This window comes from Rana temporaria, chromosome 9 (genome assembly GCF_905171775.1).
Source record: "Rana temporaria chromosome 9, aRanTem1.1, whole genome shotgun sequence".
NCBI lineage: Eukaryota > Metazoa > Chordata > Amphibia > Anura > Ranidae > Rana > Rana temporaria.
In genome coordinates, this window is record NC_053497.1 from 97,806,327 (window position 1) to 97,824,496 (window position 18,170).

At 43.0% G+C, this 18,170-nt stretch overlaps 1 protein-coding gene across 1 annotated transcript; it reads left to right on the forward strand.

Moving 5' to 3' along the window:
* The first annotated feature begins 1,941 nt into the window (after window positions 1–1,941).
* ZBTB33 (zinc finger and BTB domain containing 33) lies at window positions 1,942–17,861 on the forward strand. The gene is made up of 2 exons (XM_040323940.1): window positions 1,942–2,143; window positions 15,453–17,861. The coding sequence occupies exon 2, from the start codon at window positions 15,455–15,457 to the stop codon at window positions 17,468–17,470; it is 2,016 nt and encodes a 671-aa protein (XP_040179874.1). The 5' UTR covers window positions 1,942–2,143; window positions 15,453–15,454; the 3' UTR covers window positions 17,471–17,861.
* The last annotated feature ends 309 nt before the right edge of the window (window positions 17,862–18,170 follow it).

Consider the following 18,170-nt stretch of genomic DNA (forward strand, 5'->3'; position numbering starts at 1 on the left):
TTTTGTTGCATGCTAGTCCCATGTTGAAAGTGAAGAGGTTACTCACCAGTTTCTCTTACAGAATTCAACTTCAGAAGTGACGTTATGTGTTGAACATTTTATTATGTAGTCTTTCATTTCTGAGCATGCGTAGTCTTGCTCTCACGATTTTTTTCGGATGAAGACCGAACTAATTAAACGAAAATCAGACATTGAGTTCACGTACTACAAAAATCTTATAGTCTGCAAATCCAGCTTTTGTTGAATGAAAAACCGGAACCGGCTGTCGAAAGCACCATACTAACGATCTGAAAATCGGCAGATCATTCGTCGGACTAAATTTTACTTCCGATTTTTAGATCATGTGTACGGACCTTAAAGGGGTTGTAGAGGTAATTTGTTTTATTCCTAAATGGCTTATTTTACCTTAGTACAGTCCTCCTTCACTTACCGCATCCTTCAATTTTGCTTTGAAATGTCCTTATTTCTTCTGAGAAATCCTCACTTCCTGTTCTTCTGTCTGTAACTCCACACAGTAATGCGAGGCTTTCTCCCTGGTGTGGAGTGTCGTGCTCGCCTCCTCCATTGGACAACAGCAGAGTCAGGACGCTCTCTATGTTGCAGATAGAGAAAGTAGATGTGTGTTAGTGGGCGTCCTGACTCTCCTGTAGTCCAAGGGAGGGGGCGAGCACGACACTCCACACCAGGGAGAAAGCCTCGCATTACTGTGTGTAGTTACAGACAGAAGAATAGGAAGTGAGGATTTCTCAGAAGAAATAAGGATATTTAAAAGCAAAATGGAAGGATGAGGTAAGTGAAGGAGGACTGCACTAAGGTAAAGGAAGCTATTTAGGAAGAAAAAAAATTGTACCTTTACAATCCCTTTAAGGGGGGATATGATCAACATGTACAAATACATAATGGGTCCATATAGTGAACTTGGTGTTGAGTTAGTCACTTTAAAGCAGGGGTCTCAAACTAGCAGCCCTCCAGCTCTTGCAAAACTACAAGTCCCATGAGGCATTTCAAGACTGACAGTTACAAGCATGACTCCCACAGGCAGAGGCATGATGGGACTTGTAGTTCTACAACAGCTGGAGGGCTACCAGTTTGAGACCTTGCTTTAAAGGGTATGTTCACCTTTACAGAAAATTCTGTAAGGTGAACTTACACAAGACCCCCCCCAGTCCCGCTGACCTGCAGCACAGCGATCAACAGCACTGACACACCGGGTCGCCACCTCACTGGTCCGGGGCTTAGAAATCCCCATCTCCAAAACTTACAAATTTTATTTGTGTAGTGTTGCACGACCGTGCAATTGCCAGTTAAAGTTACGTAGTGCCGCATCACAATAACAGCCTGTTCATGAAAGGGGTGGATCTTCTGGCGCTGAAGTGGTTTAAGAATGTTACCGAATCTGAAACTTTTGAAAATGTTCACACCGATAGGTTGTCCTTTCCTTGTGTAATAATAAAAGCCAATCATCTCCTGGGAACCGAAATGGCTTCTCACAAAACTTTCTCCCATCACCTAGTGAACGGTCATTCTGATAATGGAACACAAGAGGGCGCTCTGGTCTTTCTGTTTTTTTCTCCGGCATCGTGCTGTGTCTCAGCAAACAAAGGAAACCTTCGCACTCCACACTGAGGTGCAATGGAGGCAATGTATAGACGGTCCCATTGGACAATGCACACGCGCTGCAGACACAGGAATGGCAGCTCACCCATTCACACGGCCTGAGGTTTTCTTTTTAATGCAGCACAATTCCCTTTGCATTGTACACGCGTGTTTTCAGCCTTCCCCCGCTCTATGTGATGAAATGTAACATACACGTGCTTTCCACATACATTTCCCTTCCTATGGAGGAAGACTTTGTACACATCTAGAAGGACCGCAATGCTCCTCCCATGACAGGTACACTTGAACACAGTTGGCGCACATCTCCTCTCATCGCGAGAACTTCCTCCTCCTCCTCCCTGGACGGAAATTGCCGAACCTTTCCGAGCGTCTCATTCAGGCTTCGTGCCGAAGCGTGTCGCCCCTGAGTGCCCTCTGCTGGCCAACGCCTCTTCCTGCGGCGGCGGTCGGCGGCCGTGGGAGGAGGAGTTTGAGTTCACTCGTTGTCTGCTGAAGCCGAGGCACCGGGTGGGCCCGGGGACACCAGGTAAATATTATTGAATGGGGGATTAGTGGGGGTGCTGCGGCCCCCCCTGTGTATCAGTGTGGGGGCGGAGAGGCGGGAGGGGTGGAGTGTGTGTGACACGGTGGCCTGTGAGGCCTAGTGCGGCGGTGCTGGTGGGGAGTCCGGTGTGCTCTCTATTGTCAGGCCGTGCTGTGCCTAAGCGGCCTGTGTAGGCCTGGGCCAGGGAGCGGCCTTTCCTATATATTACCCCGTGCAGGGCGGGACTCGGAGCTCGGGGGGGGGTCTCCTCACTGGGCCGCCATGGACCTCTGTAGGGGAGCTGCTGTAACTCATGGCAACCAGGCAGCTTCTATAAATGGAGGAGGGACACTGACCATTGATGATCACAGCGCATACTTTTTATTGCTAAGGTGGGACATGTGCTTCCAATAACAAAAGAAAATACAAGAAGTTGCCCAGCAGGCTCCTGAGATATTCCAACACAGCTAGGTTAGCACATGGCACACATCATCACCCTCATCATTGCTATGAATAATAATGATGCCCCATCCCTCCCTCGCACACAGGATTGTAGGAGAGGTGTCTCTGACTGCAGAGATCATGGCACCTCCGCAATATTGGCTCCCCAGGCAGTTGTAGGCGGAGGGGATGAGACGAGGCGTGTGAAAGGAGAATATCACACAATGAGAAGGCTGCTCTGATGGCAGAATGGCCGCTTGTGTACAGCTGGACGTGGTCATGTGATGTGTCAATACTCCGTTATCTAATGATGTATTGGGGAAGATGTCCTTCTGAGCCAATCAAACGTCTCCTTCCCGACTCAAGGGTCAGAATACAGAAAGACGCGCTTCCTAAACTTGTGATGACAGCACTGCGCTCTCACTGTAACTTTCTTGCATGGTGGCATGCCACTCCAGTAATGCCGCGTACGCAGGATCGGAAATTCTGACAACAAATGTTCGATGTGAGCTTTTGGTCGAAAATTCCGACCGTGTGTAGGCTCCATCGGACATTTGCTTTCTTAATTTCCGACCACAAAAATTTGACGGCTGGTTCTCAAATTTTCAGACAACAAAAGTTCTTGTCGGAAATTCCGACCGTCTGTTTGCAATTCCGCCGCACAAAAATCCTACGCATGCTCGGAATCATTGAACTTAATTTTTCTAGGCTCGTCGTAGTGTTGTAGAAAAAAATCCACTTTTTTTTTGTCAGAATTTCCGATTGTGTGTACGCGGCATAATAGTTCTAGTTATGAGGAGCTTCAGGATATTTGTCTTTTAATTGTGTATACAGTTGTTTTTGTTGCCTCATAACAGGTGTTGATCTTGGTCACAGGCCAGCAAGGCCAATGTTAACGGTAAAGGAGAAGTCCAGCCTGAGCTTGTTTTGGTTGGGCTTCTCCTCTGGGTCACAGGAGTACGATTCGTTTTGCACTCCTGTGATCCGTTTTCAGCAGAGAGCGGTCTGAAGTCAACTTTCTGCTCACATTACTGGAATCAGTCCAGGCACCGTGTCATCTCAACAAAGTGTGGATCCGCCAGGTGCCTGGCCTAATGGCAGTCTCGGTCTCTAAGCGAGCCACTGAGACGGCCTCTCCCCACCCCTCCACAGATCAGCACTCCAATGAGTGTGAAGGAGCAGAGAGGAGAGCTGCTGATTGACAGTCAGCAGATCTCTGGGTGAAAAAATGTGAAGATACCGCTCTGTCTAAGTGGATAATGAATATATGAATGCAAGCAGCTTAAAGTGTGAGATACCCACAAACAAAATAGTACAATAGAAAAATAGCTGCGCAACTAATGTGAATACTAGTAGTGTTAGTACAAAGTAAATTAAACAAATCTTTCACCCATACATGACATGTTACATTGATAGAAAAATAAAACAAGTGAGAGTCTATTGTTCAAACAACAAAATGTGCATCTGATGGTAATTTGATAGTAGAAAATTCCTTTTCCCATTCAAGCAGATAGTGACATCAAAATTGCATGAACCTCAGAAAAGTGCATGGATAGACAGGACACCTCCACCTCTCAATCACACTGTCCCTTACCAGAAGGGAAGATCCCAACTAGAGATCTTCTGACAGCAGACGCTTTTTCCCCAGCCAGGGGGTTACGTGGCAGGATATCCAAGAGCCAAAAACTTCTCCCACAGTGGACCGATAACCAATGTTGATAGAAACCAATATGGAGAAGAAAAAAGCTACATAGTGTGAACCCATATAACGATTTATTAAAAAGATTAAAATCACACTTACAAGAATGTAGATAAAATTCGCAGTGAAATTATAGCCGGCCGGCTAGCACAACCGTTCGCTACGAGACACAGTATGCGGTTTCTAGATGTCAGCACGCCGCCACCCTACGCTGTTTCGTCTCATAAGACTTCGTCCTGGGGCACAGATCTCTGGGTGTCTGTGAGAACTGAGCCATCTGCGATGTTTGGCTCAGGTCTCAGTGCAGAGGCACCGGGGGGGACAGATGCAGCATCGGTCCGATGCTACATCCACCTAAGTAAGTATGGTTGGTTAATTACAAAAAGAAAAAAAAACATGCTTCTCTTTTAAAGTGATTGTTAAAGGTTTTTTTTTTTTTTTTTCTTTTAAAATAACAAACATGCTATACTTACTTGCTCCGTGCAAGGGTTTTTCACAGAGCAGCTCTGATCCTCTTCTGGGTTGCCCCCGCAGAGAGACGCTTTCCATGGAGGCACGCGTGTGGGCACGCTCATGAGTCCCGCTACTGCATCCATTGATGGACAGCCCTGCCCTCCACATCAATGGATTTGATTGACAACAGTGGGAAGCCAATGGCTCCTGCTGCTATCAATCTATCCCATGAGGGCGGAGACAGGGGCTGGAGTCACTGGGCTTGTGCACTTTGCTGGAAAGGATAGGCTCCAATAAGGAAAAGTGGTGCTCTGGGGGGCAGCTACCGCACAGAATGTTTTTCACCTTAATGCATAAAATGCATTCGCTGAAAAAATACCTGGAGACTTTACCAACCAATTGCTTATCCAGGTAAGGGATGTCTGTAGACAAAAACAACCTGTTCAGCTTTGCCCAATATTGAGTAATGCCCTTTCTATAGGTGTGTCATTTATGTACCTCATAAAGCCTAAGGGCTCTTTCACACGGGAGCCCCGTTCAGGCCTGCCTGCCAGTTTTTTTTAGGCGGACCTGAACGGGCGCTCCGTGCTCCTCTATGGAGCCGCGGATGTCAGCAGTGACATGCCCGCTGACATCCGACCCGCCAAAGTGTGACGGAGGAAAAACCTACTTTTCCATCCGTCTATCAGATCGGGTGAACACGGACAGACGGTCCGTGTTCATCCGATCCCCCCCATAGGGGAGAGCGGAGAAAAGACAGGGCGGTCCCTGCACAGTGTGTGGGGACCGCCCTGTCATCCGCCGGCTCAGCGGGGATCAACGGAGCGATCCCCGCTGAGCAAGCAGAGGTTCACGGGGCGGATCATTACTGATCCGCCCAGTGTGAAAGGGGCCTAACTGGAAACCTCTTAGGACATTGCTAAGGGAGGTCTAGTGTTACTACTTATCTTCACCATCCCAGGAGTGAGCTTCCAAATGCTAAGCTCAGAGCTTATGTGTCAGGGAAGAGAAAGCACAAGTGAGGGGGTTGGAATTGGAGAAGGAGCTCATTCCTTTGGAGCTGAGCGTAACACTAGGCTTCTCTTAGCAACATCTTAGGAGGTTTCCAGTCAGGCTTCATGAGGTAAGTAAATGGCCCACACCTATAGCAGGGCTCGACAAATCCCGGTCGCCATGGCGACTAAAAATAGTGTCCTGGCGACTTGGCTTGACTTGTGAGCTGGCGCCATCTGGTGGTGGCCGTTGGTATTACAAGTTAAGCATTACAAGTTAAACAGCAATTCTAATGTCATTTTTCACTATTTTTCACTGCCATCTTCTTCCCTCTAATTAGAACCCCCAAACATTATATATATATTTTTATCCTAACACCCTAGAGAATAACATGGCTATCGTTGCAATACTTTCTGTCACGCCGTATTTGCGCAGCGGTCTTACAAGTGCTCTTTTTTTGTGAAAAAATTACTTTTTTTAATTAAAAAATAAGACAACAGTAAAGTTATCCCCATTTTTTTTTTATATTATGAAAGATAATGTTACGCCGAGTAAATTCATACCCAACATGTCACGCTTTAAAATTGTGTCTGCTCGTGGAATGCCGACAAACTTTTACCCTTTAAAATCTTCATAGGCGACGTTTAAAAAAATCTACAGGTTGCATGTTTTGAGTTACAGAGAAGGTCTAGGGCTAGAATTATTGCTCTCGCTCTACCAATCGCGGCGATACCTCACATGTGTGGTTTGAACACGTTTACATATGCGGGCGCTGCTCACGTATGTGTTCGCTTCTGCGCGCAAGCTCGTCGGGACGGGGTGCGTTTTCTGGCTCCTAACTTTTTTTAGCTGGCTCCTAGATTCCAAGCAAATTTGTCAAACCCTGCCTATAGAAAGGGCAGTACTCAATATTGGCCAAAGCTAAACAGGTTATTTTTGTCTACAGACATCCCTTACCTGCATAAGTAGCTTGTTGGTAAAGGTTAACTTTAACTTTGGCATTGTTGGCCTGTGACCAAGGCAACACCTGTTAGGGGGTAACTTAACTTTTTACACGCTGTGTAAAAGTCTCGCACATGTGGTATCACCATACTCGGGAGTAATAGCGGGATTTTTTTGGGGTGTAATTTGTGGTATGCATAGGCTGTATGTGAGAAATAGCCTCCTAATATGACAATTTTGTGAAAAAAATAAGTCTTGATTTTGCAAAGAATTGTGGGAAAAAATTACAACTTCAGAAAACTCACCATGCCTCTTTCTAAATACCTTGGAATGTCTTCTTTCCAAAAAGGGGACATTTGGGGGGTATTTGTACTTTTCTGTCATGTTAGGGTCTCAAGAAATGAGATAGGCTGTCAGTACTTTAGGTGTGATCAATTTTCATAGATTGGCACCATAGCTTGTGGACTCTCTAACTTTCACAAAGACCAAAAAATATGCACCAATTTGTACTTATTTGTACCCAAAGATATTTAGCAGTATAAATTTTGGCCAGAATTTATGAAGAAAAATGACTAATTTGCAAAAAAAAATTACGGAAACAAAGAAATTATTATTTTTACAGAATTTTCAGTCTATTTTTTCTTTTATAGCGCAAAAAAACCAACGGTGATTAAATACCACCAAAAGAAAGCGCTATTTGTGTGAAAAAATTGATAGAAATTTCATATGGGTACAGTGTTGCATGACTGAGTAATTGTCATTCAAAATGTGAGAGCACCGAAAGCTGAAAATTGGTCTGGTTAGGAAGGGGGTTTAAGGCCGGATTCACATCTATGCAGTTTTATTGCTTTTTGCAGATTTGCACTACAGGCTATTTAACATGGTTTCCTATGGAACACGTTCTGTAGTTCAAATCTGCAAAAAGCACTAAAACTGCATAGGTGTAAATCCAGCCTAAGTGCCCAGTGGTAAAAAAAAAAATTGCCTTTGGTTACACTTTAAATATAAAGACAATATTCCAATACAAATCAAATCTTTCCGAAAGCATTAGAAATGCTTGTACAAATGTATTTGTAGTTTGGAGTTTATAAACCAAAGCCATTGCATTAAAATTAGGTTTTTCAGTTTGTCAGAAGCTTTGCTATAATTTTTTCCCTCATTTTGTTTTGCGCTGGATTCAGGTTACCTTTGTGCATGTATAGTGGGAGAAGGCTTATACTCACCCGATCCTCCACTCCACCTTCAAACAGTGCTCCCCCCCCACGATCCATTGATGGATGTTCCTGACATCCTCACGTCCAGAGCAGGTCTATGGGCATGATGACGTCAGGATCAGTACACCGCACAATACTGCCTGGGGGAGCAAGAGCCACAAGGACCGGTGTTGTGTGGCGAGGGTTAAGCCTCTTACACATGATCAGATTTTCCACAGACAAAGCCTCTGACTTTTGTCCTAAGGGCGTTGGCCAGGAACTTGTCTTTCACACAATTGTCGGCCAACAAACATAGTTAAATTTTTTACATTGGGAAGACCGAGCAGAGGAAAGACACAGACAACAAGATATTGCTGTGAGATAAGGCAGGGCTCGACAAATCCCGGTCGCGACTAGAAATAGTGTCCTGGCGACTTGGCTTGGAAGGTGGGCATCTTTTTTTGTGAGCTGGCGCCATCTGGTGGTGAGCCATTGGTATTACAAGTTATTACCACCAGATGTGAGCTGTTGCCATCTGGTGGTGGCTGTTGGTATTACAAGTTAAGCATTACAAGTTAAACAGCAATTCTAATGTCATTTTTCACTGCCATCTTCTTCCCTCTAATTAGAACCCCCAAACATTATATATATTTTTTATCCTAACACACTAGAGAATAAAATGGCGATCGTTGCAATACTTTCTGTCACGCCGTATTTGCGCAGCGGTCTTACAAGCGCACTTTTTTGGGAAAAATTACACTTTTATTAATTAAAAAAATAAGACAACAGTAAAGTTATCCCCATTTTTTTTAATATTATGAAAGATAATGTTACGCCGAGTAAATTCATACCCAACATGTCACGCTTCAAAATTGCGTCCGCTCGTGGAATGCCGACAAACTTTTACCCTTTAAAATCTTCATAGGCGACGTTTAAAAAAATCTACAGGTTGCATGTTTTGAGTTACAGAAGGAGGTCTAGGGCTAGAATTATTGCTCTCGCTCTACCAATCGTGGCGATACCTCATGTGTGGTTTGAATACATATGCGGGCGCTGCTCACGTATGTGTTCGCTTCTGCGCGCAAGCTCGTCGGGACAGGGTGCGTTTTCTGGCTCCTAACTTTTAGCTGGCTCCTAGATTCCAAGCAAATTTGTCAAACCCTGAGAAAAGGTACTTACAATTCAAATAAATAAAAAAAAAGGACACCTAGCGCTATAGCTCTTGATAAAACGGAGGGGATGGCAGTGTTTTATCATCTTGACTTTACAGCTATTTTAACTGGGCAGCTGAAGCTGCTGCTTGTTCACTTCCTGGATTTACACAGAGGCACGCCTCCAGCTCTGCAGCCCTGCATCTCTCATTGGCCCTCTTATGACTCACTCCCCTCCCTTCCTGGCAAACTCCCACAAGTGTAAGCGAAAGAGCTGTGCAAGATGTCATAAGACTAGGCTTTTTACCTGACAAGAAATCGGAAGTGGGCTGTATAAGGTATTTACTGGCAGAAAAAATATGTTTTAGGATCCAAAGTTAAAACAACAAGGTCAGAGGATTTAATAGAAGGAAAGTTGAACAAAATTACTGAAGGTCTGCTTTAAAAACCGTGTAATAAAAAGAAAAAAGAGAGAACATGGCTAATCTAATGTTTTAAATATATTGAAGTAGCGCTAATTACTATTTAACAAAGTGCTATGTGAATAAAGTTCGTGCAAATTAATCTCATATTATTAATAATAACAACGTGCATCACAACAGTGTATGGTTAATAATATAAAGTCCATTCAGGTAAAATATATACTGAACTAAAACCAAGTCCATGTGAGAAAGTGCTATAATTGGTGCATCCACAGAAAAAATCTCTGATCATCCAGGGAGCAACTCATACCTTGTCACAACAGGATAATTTCATGGATGAGCAAAATAACAGAGCGGAGGAAAGGGACTGGCAAGGGAGTCCGAGTTTGAAAAATATGTAGATAAAAACAATAGATTTCTTGTATCCTCCCCCTGTGGTGATGGCCGCTTACCTTATAAATAGACCCCACTGGGTCTAATGGTTGCATTGAACGATAATGGCCAACCAACGGTGAATGCTCCTTCCTCCTCGTGTGTTTTGAACAGGACACCACTGCAGTACTGCCTCCAACCTCGCAACAGATTTCCTGGGAAATGTATCTCCGGATCCAAGGATTTAAAAGCAAGAAAAAAGGATCTCCATAGTGCAGCAAGTTAAAAAGCATATAGGTCCATTTATTAAAATCGGTAGTTGACAATAAAAAGGCAAAAAAACACCATACAGGTAAAAAAAACAACGTAAAAGATGCAGAAACTTACGGTCACGGCCGTAAAAAACAGAAGTGGATATCACCTAAGCTCCTACCGACGCGTTGCGTCACTGCTATGTGACTTTATCAAGGGTTCTTTTTAACACTTTTGGTAGCGCATTCGTACTCTTGTTTACACATGGCTAATCTAATATAGCCATATGTTGATGTCCAGAATGCCATAAAAAAACAGGGAATGCTACTGTTTTTATCATAGGTAATTAATAGTTCACACCACTGTGACTGGCTTTTAAAGAATATGTAAATCCAACACTTTATGTTCTTGATACGTGCTTGCTGTACCACGTACTTGTATGAAAAGTATCCTGTTCTTTGCATTGCTTCCTTTGTGTAAAATCCCTGGTGATCTTGCTAGTCCCTCTGCTTTCTTTTCAAAACTGACCACATTAAACATGAGGGCATATACACACACACACATATATATATATATATATATATATATATATATATATATATATATATATATATATATATAATTACACATGTTTCGCCTTTCTTTTCTACTGTAAACTGAATGGGTTATTTTACAAAGTGAGTGTTTTCATATACATTAATACATGCCTGAAGTTCTACTTAAACCACTTCCATACCAGGCCTAGTCTGGCACTCCTCTTCTACATGCAAAAATCATAATTCGTTTGCTAGAAAATTACTCAGAACCCACAAACACTATATATGTTTTTTTAGCTACCGAGGACAGGGGCGTTTTAAATAATTACATTTTATTTAACTTTTGCACTTTTTTACATTAAATTTTTTTTTGATCACTTTTATTCCTATTACAAGGAATGTAAACATCGCTTATAATAGGAATGTATCGTGGCAGGTCCTCTTTATGGAGAGATGCGGGGGGTCAATAAGACCCCATATCTCTCCTCCAGGCTGGAAAGCATGAGATCGGGGAACTTTTTTTCACAATCTCATGCCGACAGCCGCAATTGTTGCTTTGTTTACTTCCTGCTACCTGGGCGCGACATCATAACGTTGCGTGCGGGCCTTCGACGGTCATAGAGATGGCTGGTGACCATGTGGTCACCAGAAATATCTATGCTTCCCATCCGGCGCCGGCTGATTGTTTCTCCGGGTCCCTGATGGCGCGGGAGAGCCCAGGAAAGGGGGGGACATCCCCTCCCGTCGCCTATAAGAACGATCAAGTGGCGGAACTGCTGCTATGATTGTTCTAATGGTGCACAGAATCGCCGGCTGAAAATAGCGATATCTGAATGATGCCTGTAGCTGCAGGCATCATTCAGATATCCCCACTGAAAGTCCAGGACGTCATATGACATCCTTGGGCGGGAAGTGGTTAAAGTAAACCTGTAAAACCCCTTTCACACGAGGGGTCCATTTTTTTTTTTTTTTTTCAGTTGGACCCTCCATTCCCCTCTATGGGTATAGCAACATAGTGTGCTAAATCTACCTTCCAAACAGGGCTTTCTCTTTCAGTTTAAAGTGGTTGTAAAGGCACAATATATATATATATATATATATATATATATATTTTTTTTTTTACCTTAAAGTGGTTGTTAACCCACTATACTATGATCATGCCATCAGCTGTGTTATATTGTGTCCCAGTGTCTGTGCTGTATAAAAATGTCGATTACACCTTATCTCAGAACGTCTTTTGGTGCTCACGTGACACCTCAGCTCTCTCCTCTGCCTGGCTGACAGCTTATAGCGGGCGGGGCTGAGGAGTCACGTGAGTGCCAGGAGACTATCTGAGATAAGGTATAATCTGCACAGGAGGCAAGGCTGCGGATGATGGATGCACGTAAAATGATCACGGTGTCAGGGCTTACCAGCCATGATAAACCATTGTCAGTTTACAGAGGGGAGGGTATAGCCAGGTATTTCAGGTGATACAGGGGGCCAAATTACATAGCACAAGCGCTGGGCTGTATAACAGCGGTTCTCGACCTCAATCCTCAAGTACCTCCAACAGTCCATGTTTTGGGAATCTCTCTTAGATAAAATAGCTGTCCAAAATTCCAAGCCATTGACTCTGATTTAAAGGAAAACCTGCAAACCATTGCCTGTTGGGGGTACTCGAGGACTGAGGTTGAGAACCACTGCTTTATAACATTCTTTAAGGAAACATGATCCATATATTTTTTTGGAGGGTAATAAACACTTTAAAGGGGTTGTTAAAGAAAAAATGTTTTCCCTAAATAGCTTCATTTACCTTAGTGCAGTCCTCCTTCACTTGCCTCATCTTTCGATTTTGCTTTTAAATGTCCTTATTTCTTTTGAGAAATCCTCACTTCCTGTTCTTCTGTCTGTAACTACACACCGTAATGCAAGGCTTTCTCCCTGGTGTGGAGAAAGCCTCTTGGAGGGGGCGAGCAGGAGTGCTGGGACACTCTCTCTACTTTGCAGATAGAGAAAGGAGCTGTGTGTTAGTGGGCGTCCTGACACTCCTGCTCACCCCCTCAAGAGGCTTTCTCCACACCAGGGAGAGCCTCGCATTACGGTGTGTAGTTGCAGACAGAACAGGAAGTGAGCATTTCTCAAAAGAAATAAGGACATTTAAAAGCAAAATCGAAGGATGAGGTAAGTGAAGGAGGACTGCACTAAGGTAAAGGAAGCTATTTAGGGAAAAAAATGTTTACCTTTACAACCCCTTTAATGCATTTTATGCATTATTGTTAAAAAATACATAAAAAGCACCTATATGCAGCTCCCCCAGCCCTTTTACCTTATAATTGCCTGAGCCCATTCTTTATCCAGCACTGTGCTCTCTCTCCTTACAGGGCAGATTGAAAGCAGCAGGAGTTATTAGCTCCTGCTTCTGTCAAACAAATCCTGTGATGATGAGGTGGGGCCAAGCTGCACTGTCTGTGTCAATGGACCAAGCCCACAGGAGTGCCACCATAGGAGGCGGCTTTCTTATGGTGGTACACTAAGAAGAGGAGGAGCCAGGGCTGATGGTGGGGAACCCGGAACTGAGGATCAGGGCTGCTCTGTGCGAAACCACTGCACAAATCAGCCAAGTATAACATGGTTGTTATTTACAAAAAAAAATAGGTTTATAATCCCTTTAAATAATGTAGTCTAAAACTGCATTGAAAATAAGCCTTCTTAAAATTGTCTGCAGCCTGTAGTGGATCAGTCCAGAGTAATCAGGACCAGCACCCTTTAGTGCTAGGGTAGGGAGCACCATTCTGTTCTTCCGGGCCGCAGATGCAAGTGTGTTCTCCCTTCTCTGTCATAGCTGTTGAGCTCCTCCATAGGCAACAGGTGGGGTCTTTTAAAAAAAAAAAATATATATATGACGTTATGGGTTATTTACACTGGATAGAGAATAAAATGGAGATTGTTGCATTACTTTGTCACACTGTATTTGCACAGCGGTCTTGCAAACAAAATTTTTTTGGGAGAAAATACACTTTTTTAAAAAATAATACAAGAAAAACGTAAAGTCAGCTCGATGATGTTATGCTGAGTAAATTGACACCTAACATGTCATGGTTTAGAATTGTGCAAGCTCGTGGATTGGCGAAAAACAACGGTACTTAAAAATCTCTATAGGCGGCGCTTTAATTTTTTTTACAGGTTACCTGTTTAGATTTACAGCATTAGTCTAGTGCTAGAATTATTGCGCTCGTTCTAATGATTGCGGCGATACCTCACGCGTGGCATGATATGTGTGGGCATGGGCTCCGAGGGACGGGGCTCTTTAAAAATGTATTTTTTATTTTACACTGTCCCCTTTAAAAAAGAAAACATTTTGATCACTTTTATTTCTATTACAAGGAATGTTAACATCCTTTGTAATATAACAGGACAGGGCCTCTTTAATGTGAGATCTGGGGTCAAAGGGACTTTGGATCTCCCATTTACACCTAAAAGCAAAAAGTAATTTTACTTCAACACAAAGGGGGGAGGGGTACTTAAAGGCCCGAAGGCGTTGTTTGACATCGCTCCAGTCCTCCAAGGGCATAGATTTGAGTGGGGGCCATCTTGCCTTCACTCAAATTCCTGCCCATCACTTCCAGGGATCGGATCATTTACAACCAGAAAGTGGCGGGAGGGGCACCTCTCCCGCCACCTATAAAAGTGATCCTGTGGTAAATCCGCCTCTGGGACCACTTTTTTATCGGACGCCAGGTTGTCTGCTGTATAAAAAAAAATGCCAAGGATATGGCAGCTAGCTGCTGCCATAACTCTGGTATTTAACATCAAACGAATGTGTGTGTTTGTGTTTTTTTACAGTTGGCGGTCCGGAAGTAATTACAGCTCATTTTGGAAGCTCACAACTCCCCTTTCAAGGTTTTGATGCTGGTGGGGATACAGACAAATGCAGGGCAATACACAGTTAAAATACAAAGTAGATGTAGTGTAGGTGCCAGTCTGACAGGCCAGTCAGACTGGTGTACCCCCTTTAAAGAAAAACCTCTCGTCTCTGAATGCCACTCTGTTGCACAGAAATCATACACTGAAACTCTGACAATGATCTGGCATTTTGCAATGGAAGCAGCGTGAGAGGTAAATATTCTCTTTTCTCCTATACAGGAGCACTATTTAATATCAAGTTTTGTTTTATGATAAAGTAATCTAAAGTGTTGTCACAAATCTATATATGAGAAAGTTTTCATGGGACTGTGTTCTGTCTAATCATTTATTCTGTAAGATTAGATTGTGTGTACCTCCTTCCTTTAAAGCTGTACTCTAGGTAAAATACAGTTTCCCCTGATGTGGGGCTCCCCTGGCACTGCAAGGGTTGGAGTGAAAGAAAAGCTGTTCTAAAAAATATTGCTGTCCCCTTCTCCTACCTATCCTGTATGAAAAAAAGATGTGTACTTAACCTCCCTTTTTATTCGGGCGGGTCACATGATCCTGCACCTCCGGCTCCCCTGTATCAGTGCTGCAGGGGAGAGGAAGGAGGACCAACAATGGCTGGGCCATGGGCGCCTCTAAGTGACATCACAGCTTCTCCAATTCACAGCCATTGGCAAGCACTCTCTTACACAGAGCTTTGGGCTCATTTGACCCGAGCGTATTGAAAGTAAGTACACCTGAATGCCCACAACTGATGGAGCAGTGAAGAGCAGTAGATTCAGGGGACTAGTCATGTAGCTGTGGGGATTTCTGTCAGAGCGGGGTGTTTGTTACCCCCTAGACACAAAATGAGTCCCACTGCAACTGTAGCTTTTATTTTTACCTGGAATTCAGCTTTAGGATGTATCTAGATCTTTGTGAATATCTCATCTTGTACTAACAATATACCCTTTTTATTTACTTTCAGACATGGAGTTGAAAAAATTGATAACTGCCACGGATACCCAATACTCTGGTTGTCTGCTCCAGGCTTTGAATGACCAGCGGCTGCAGGGCTTGTACTGCGATGTCACAGTTATTGTAGAAGATCGCAAATTTAGAGCTCACAAGAACATTCTTTCTGCATGCAGTACTTATTTCCACCAACTCTTCACCGTTGCTGGTCAAGTTGTGGAGCTGAACTTTATCAGAGCTGAAATATTTGCAGAAATACTTAACTATATTTACAGTGCTAAAATTGTACGCGTTAAAAGCGACATGTTGGAAGAGTTGATAAAGTCTGGAAAATTGTTAGGTGTACCTTTTATAGCAGAACTTGGAATCCCTCTGTCACAAGTGAAAAGTATATCTGGTGGAGTTAAAGACAGTAATGCAGATCAGTCAAAGACTGATGAAAAAACACAAGAGTCAACAAAAAACACAACTAGTGCAGCATTGACCAAAGCTCTTGGAGTTTCTGTATTGCCAATGCTTGCAGACACATTTACTGTATCAACAAATTCTGATGTTGAGTCAAATGATGATTCTGATGATGATGTGATCTTTTGCTCTGAGACTTTTGCACCCCCCAAAAAAGGTGCCCAAGAAAAAAAGGAACCTGTGACACCCCCGATTTCTGCTCCTAGTGAACAGGCACCCGATGTAAAGAAACCTATTCCAGAACCTGTCCAGCAACAGGTTACCCAAGATATTAAACCTGTAGTCCAACCTCCCCCAAAACCAGCAGCTCCAGTTCCAAAAGTTATAACACCTGTTGTTGTTCCTGCTGATACAAGTGTAAATCCACCAACTCAAAATTCACATTCAACTAGCAATACTACAACCTCTCCTCTGAAAATCTCTGGCACAGCTGTTGCACCAGTCCAGTCTCCTTCCAATGCCCCATCTTCTTCAGCTATACCTACACCAGCCGAGAAGCCAGTTACAGCTAATCAAAACTTACCAAAACTGCAACCAATTGGTGTTGTTCATCCCAAATTAGAGCTGATCTTGGATGCTGATTGTATTTCATCTCCTCCTCCTTCTTCCGTCATATCTGTAGGCCAGCCAACAATTACACACAAAAATATATCCTTTGATGGAGTGCAGAAGAAACAGGTGGTTACCGTCAGCCCTGGATCTTCATCAAAGCCTGGAGAATTCAAAATTAAAATTGCAGATGTTGTTTCTGGGAGCAGTAAAGATTCTTCCGAACCTCGGAGAATAATGGATGGTAAGAAGATCATAACATTAGACACAGCTTCGGAGATTGAGGGCCTTTCAACAGGCTGCAAAGTTTATGCGAATATTGGCGAAGATACATATGACATAGTGATTCCTATTAAAGATGACCCCGAAGAAGGTTTATCTAATCTGTGTGATGATGGCTCACCAGACAGTAAAAAAATGAAACTGAAACACGACGATCATTATGAGCTTATAGTGGATGGGAGAGTCTATTATATTTGTATTGTGTGCAAGAGATCATATGTTTGTCTTACTAGTTTGCGAAGACATTTTAACGTTCACTCGTGGGAAAAAAAATACCCCTGCCGCTACTGTGAGAGGGTCTTTGCACTTGCGGAATACCGTACAAAGCATGAAATACACCACACAGGCGAGAGAAGATATCAATGCTTGACTTGCGGTGGTTCTTTTATAAACTACCAGGTCATGGCCTCACACATAAGATCAGTTCATAGTTTGGACCCTGCTGGAGATGCAAAGCTTTACCGTTTGAATCCATGTAAGTCATTACAGATAAGGCAGTATGCATACGTAGGTGATAATAAAAATAATGTACCTGTCATCAGTGATGGTGGAATTGTGTATAACATTGACCCAGATAAGCCACAACCGGATTCTGAAGAGAACCACTCTAGCAATGGGCCAAAGCCTGTGAACTGGGATGATATATTCCTTCAGCAATCTAACCAGAGCATGTTTAAACCAACTACGTCTGATGGCAGCACTGAATTTGAATTTGTTATACCGGAATCTTATTAGACCTTACAGAAGTTAGAATTCACATTAATAGGATTGTACATGACTTTTAGATACATCACAAGTAATGATCAGTTTGTGATTCAACTATACAGTTGCTATAGCCTGTAAAGATGCATTGTTTTCAGTTTTCATTGCGTTACAACCTGTATGCGAGGACATCTTACTTGAACATCCAGTGAAGCAGGAATTGGCAAGAAGCCTTGAAATAGTTTGGCCATTTATTCCTATATATGTAAAAGCAACAAAAACTATTCGTGTATTTCATTACATTGATGTCATGTTGCATTTTGGCCATTGAGGCATTTCCAGTCCGTATAGAATTAGACGGTTTAGACAATTGGTTATGAATACTGTACGTATGTTTGCACTTTAAAGTTCATCCAGTTGGCAATTTGGTTTGATTTCTTTAGCAATCCTGTACAATAAAAAAATCTGTTTTGGCTAGGAAAAAATAATGGTTGTGGCAGACCACTGAGGGTTCAAAATCAGTTTTACATTCTCAATACTTATGGATCTTTCATAGTAGCTAATTAATTGTAACTTTTTTGTCTCCCTGCATAACTCTACAAATCTAGGTATTTCTCTGACTCCGCTATTAAAATTCCAATGAGCTTTAAGGTACATATTGAGATATATATTCCTAATCACATACACAAATACATAGGTCAGTGGTTTAAGAGCTTACCTGGACTGACTGCGC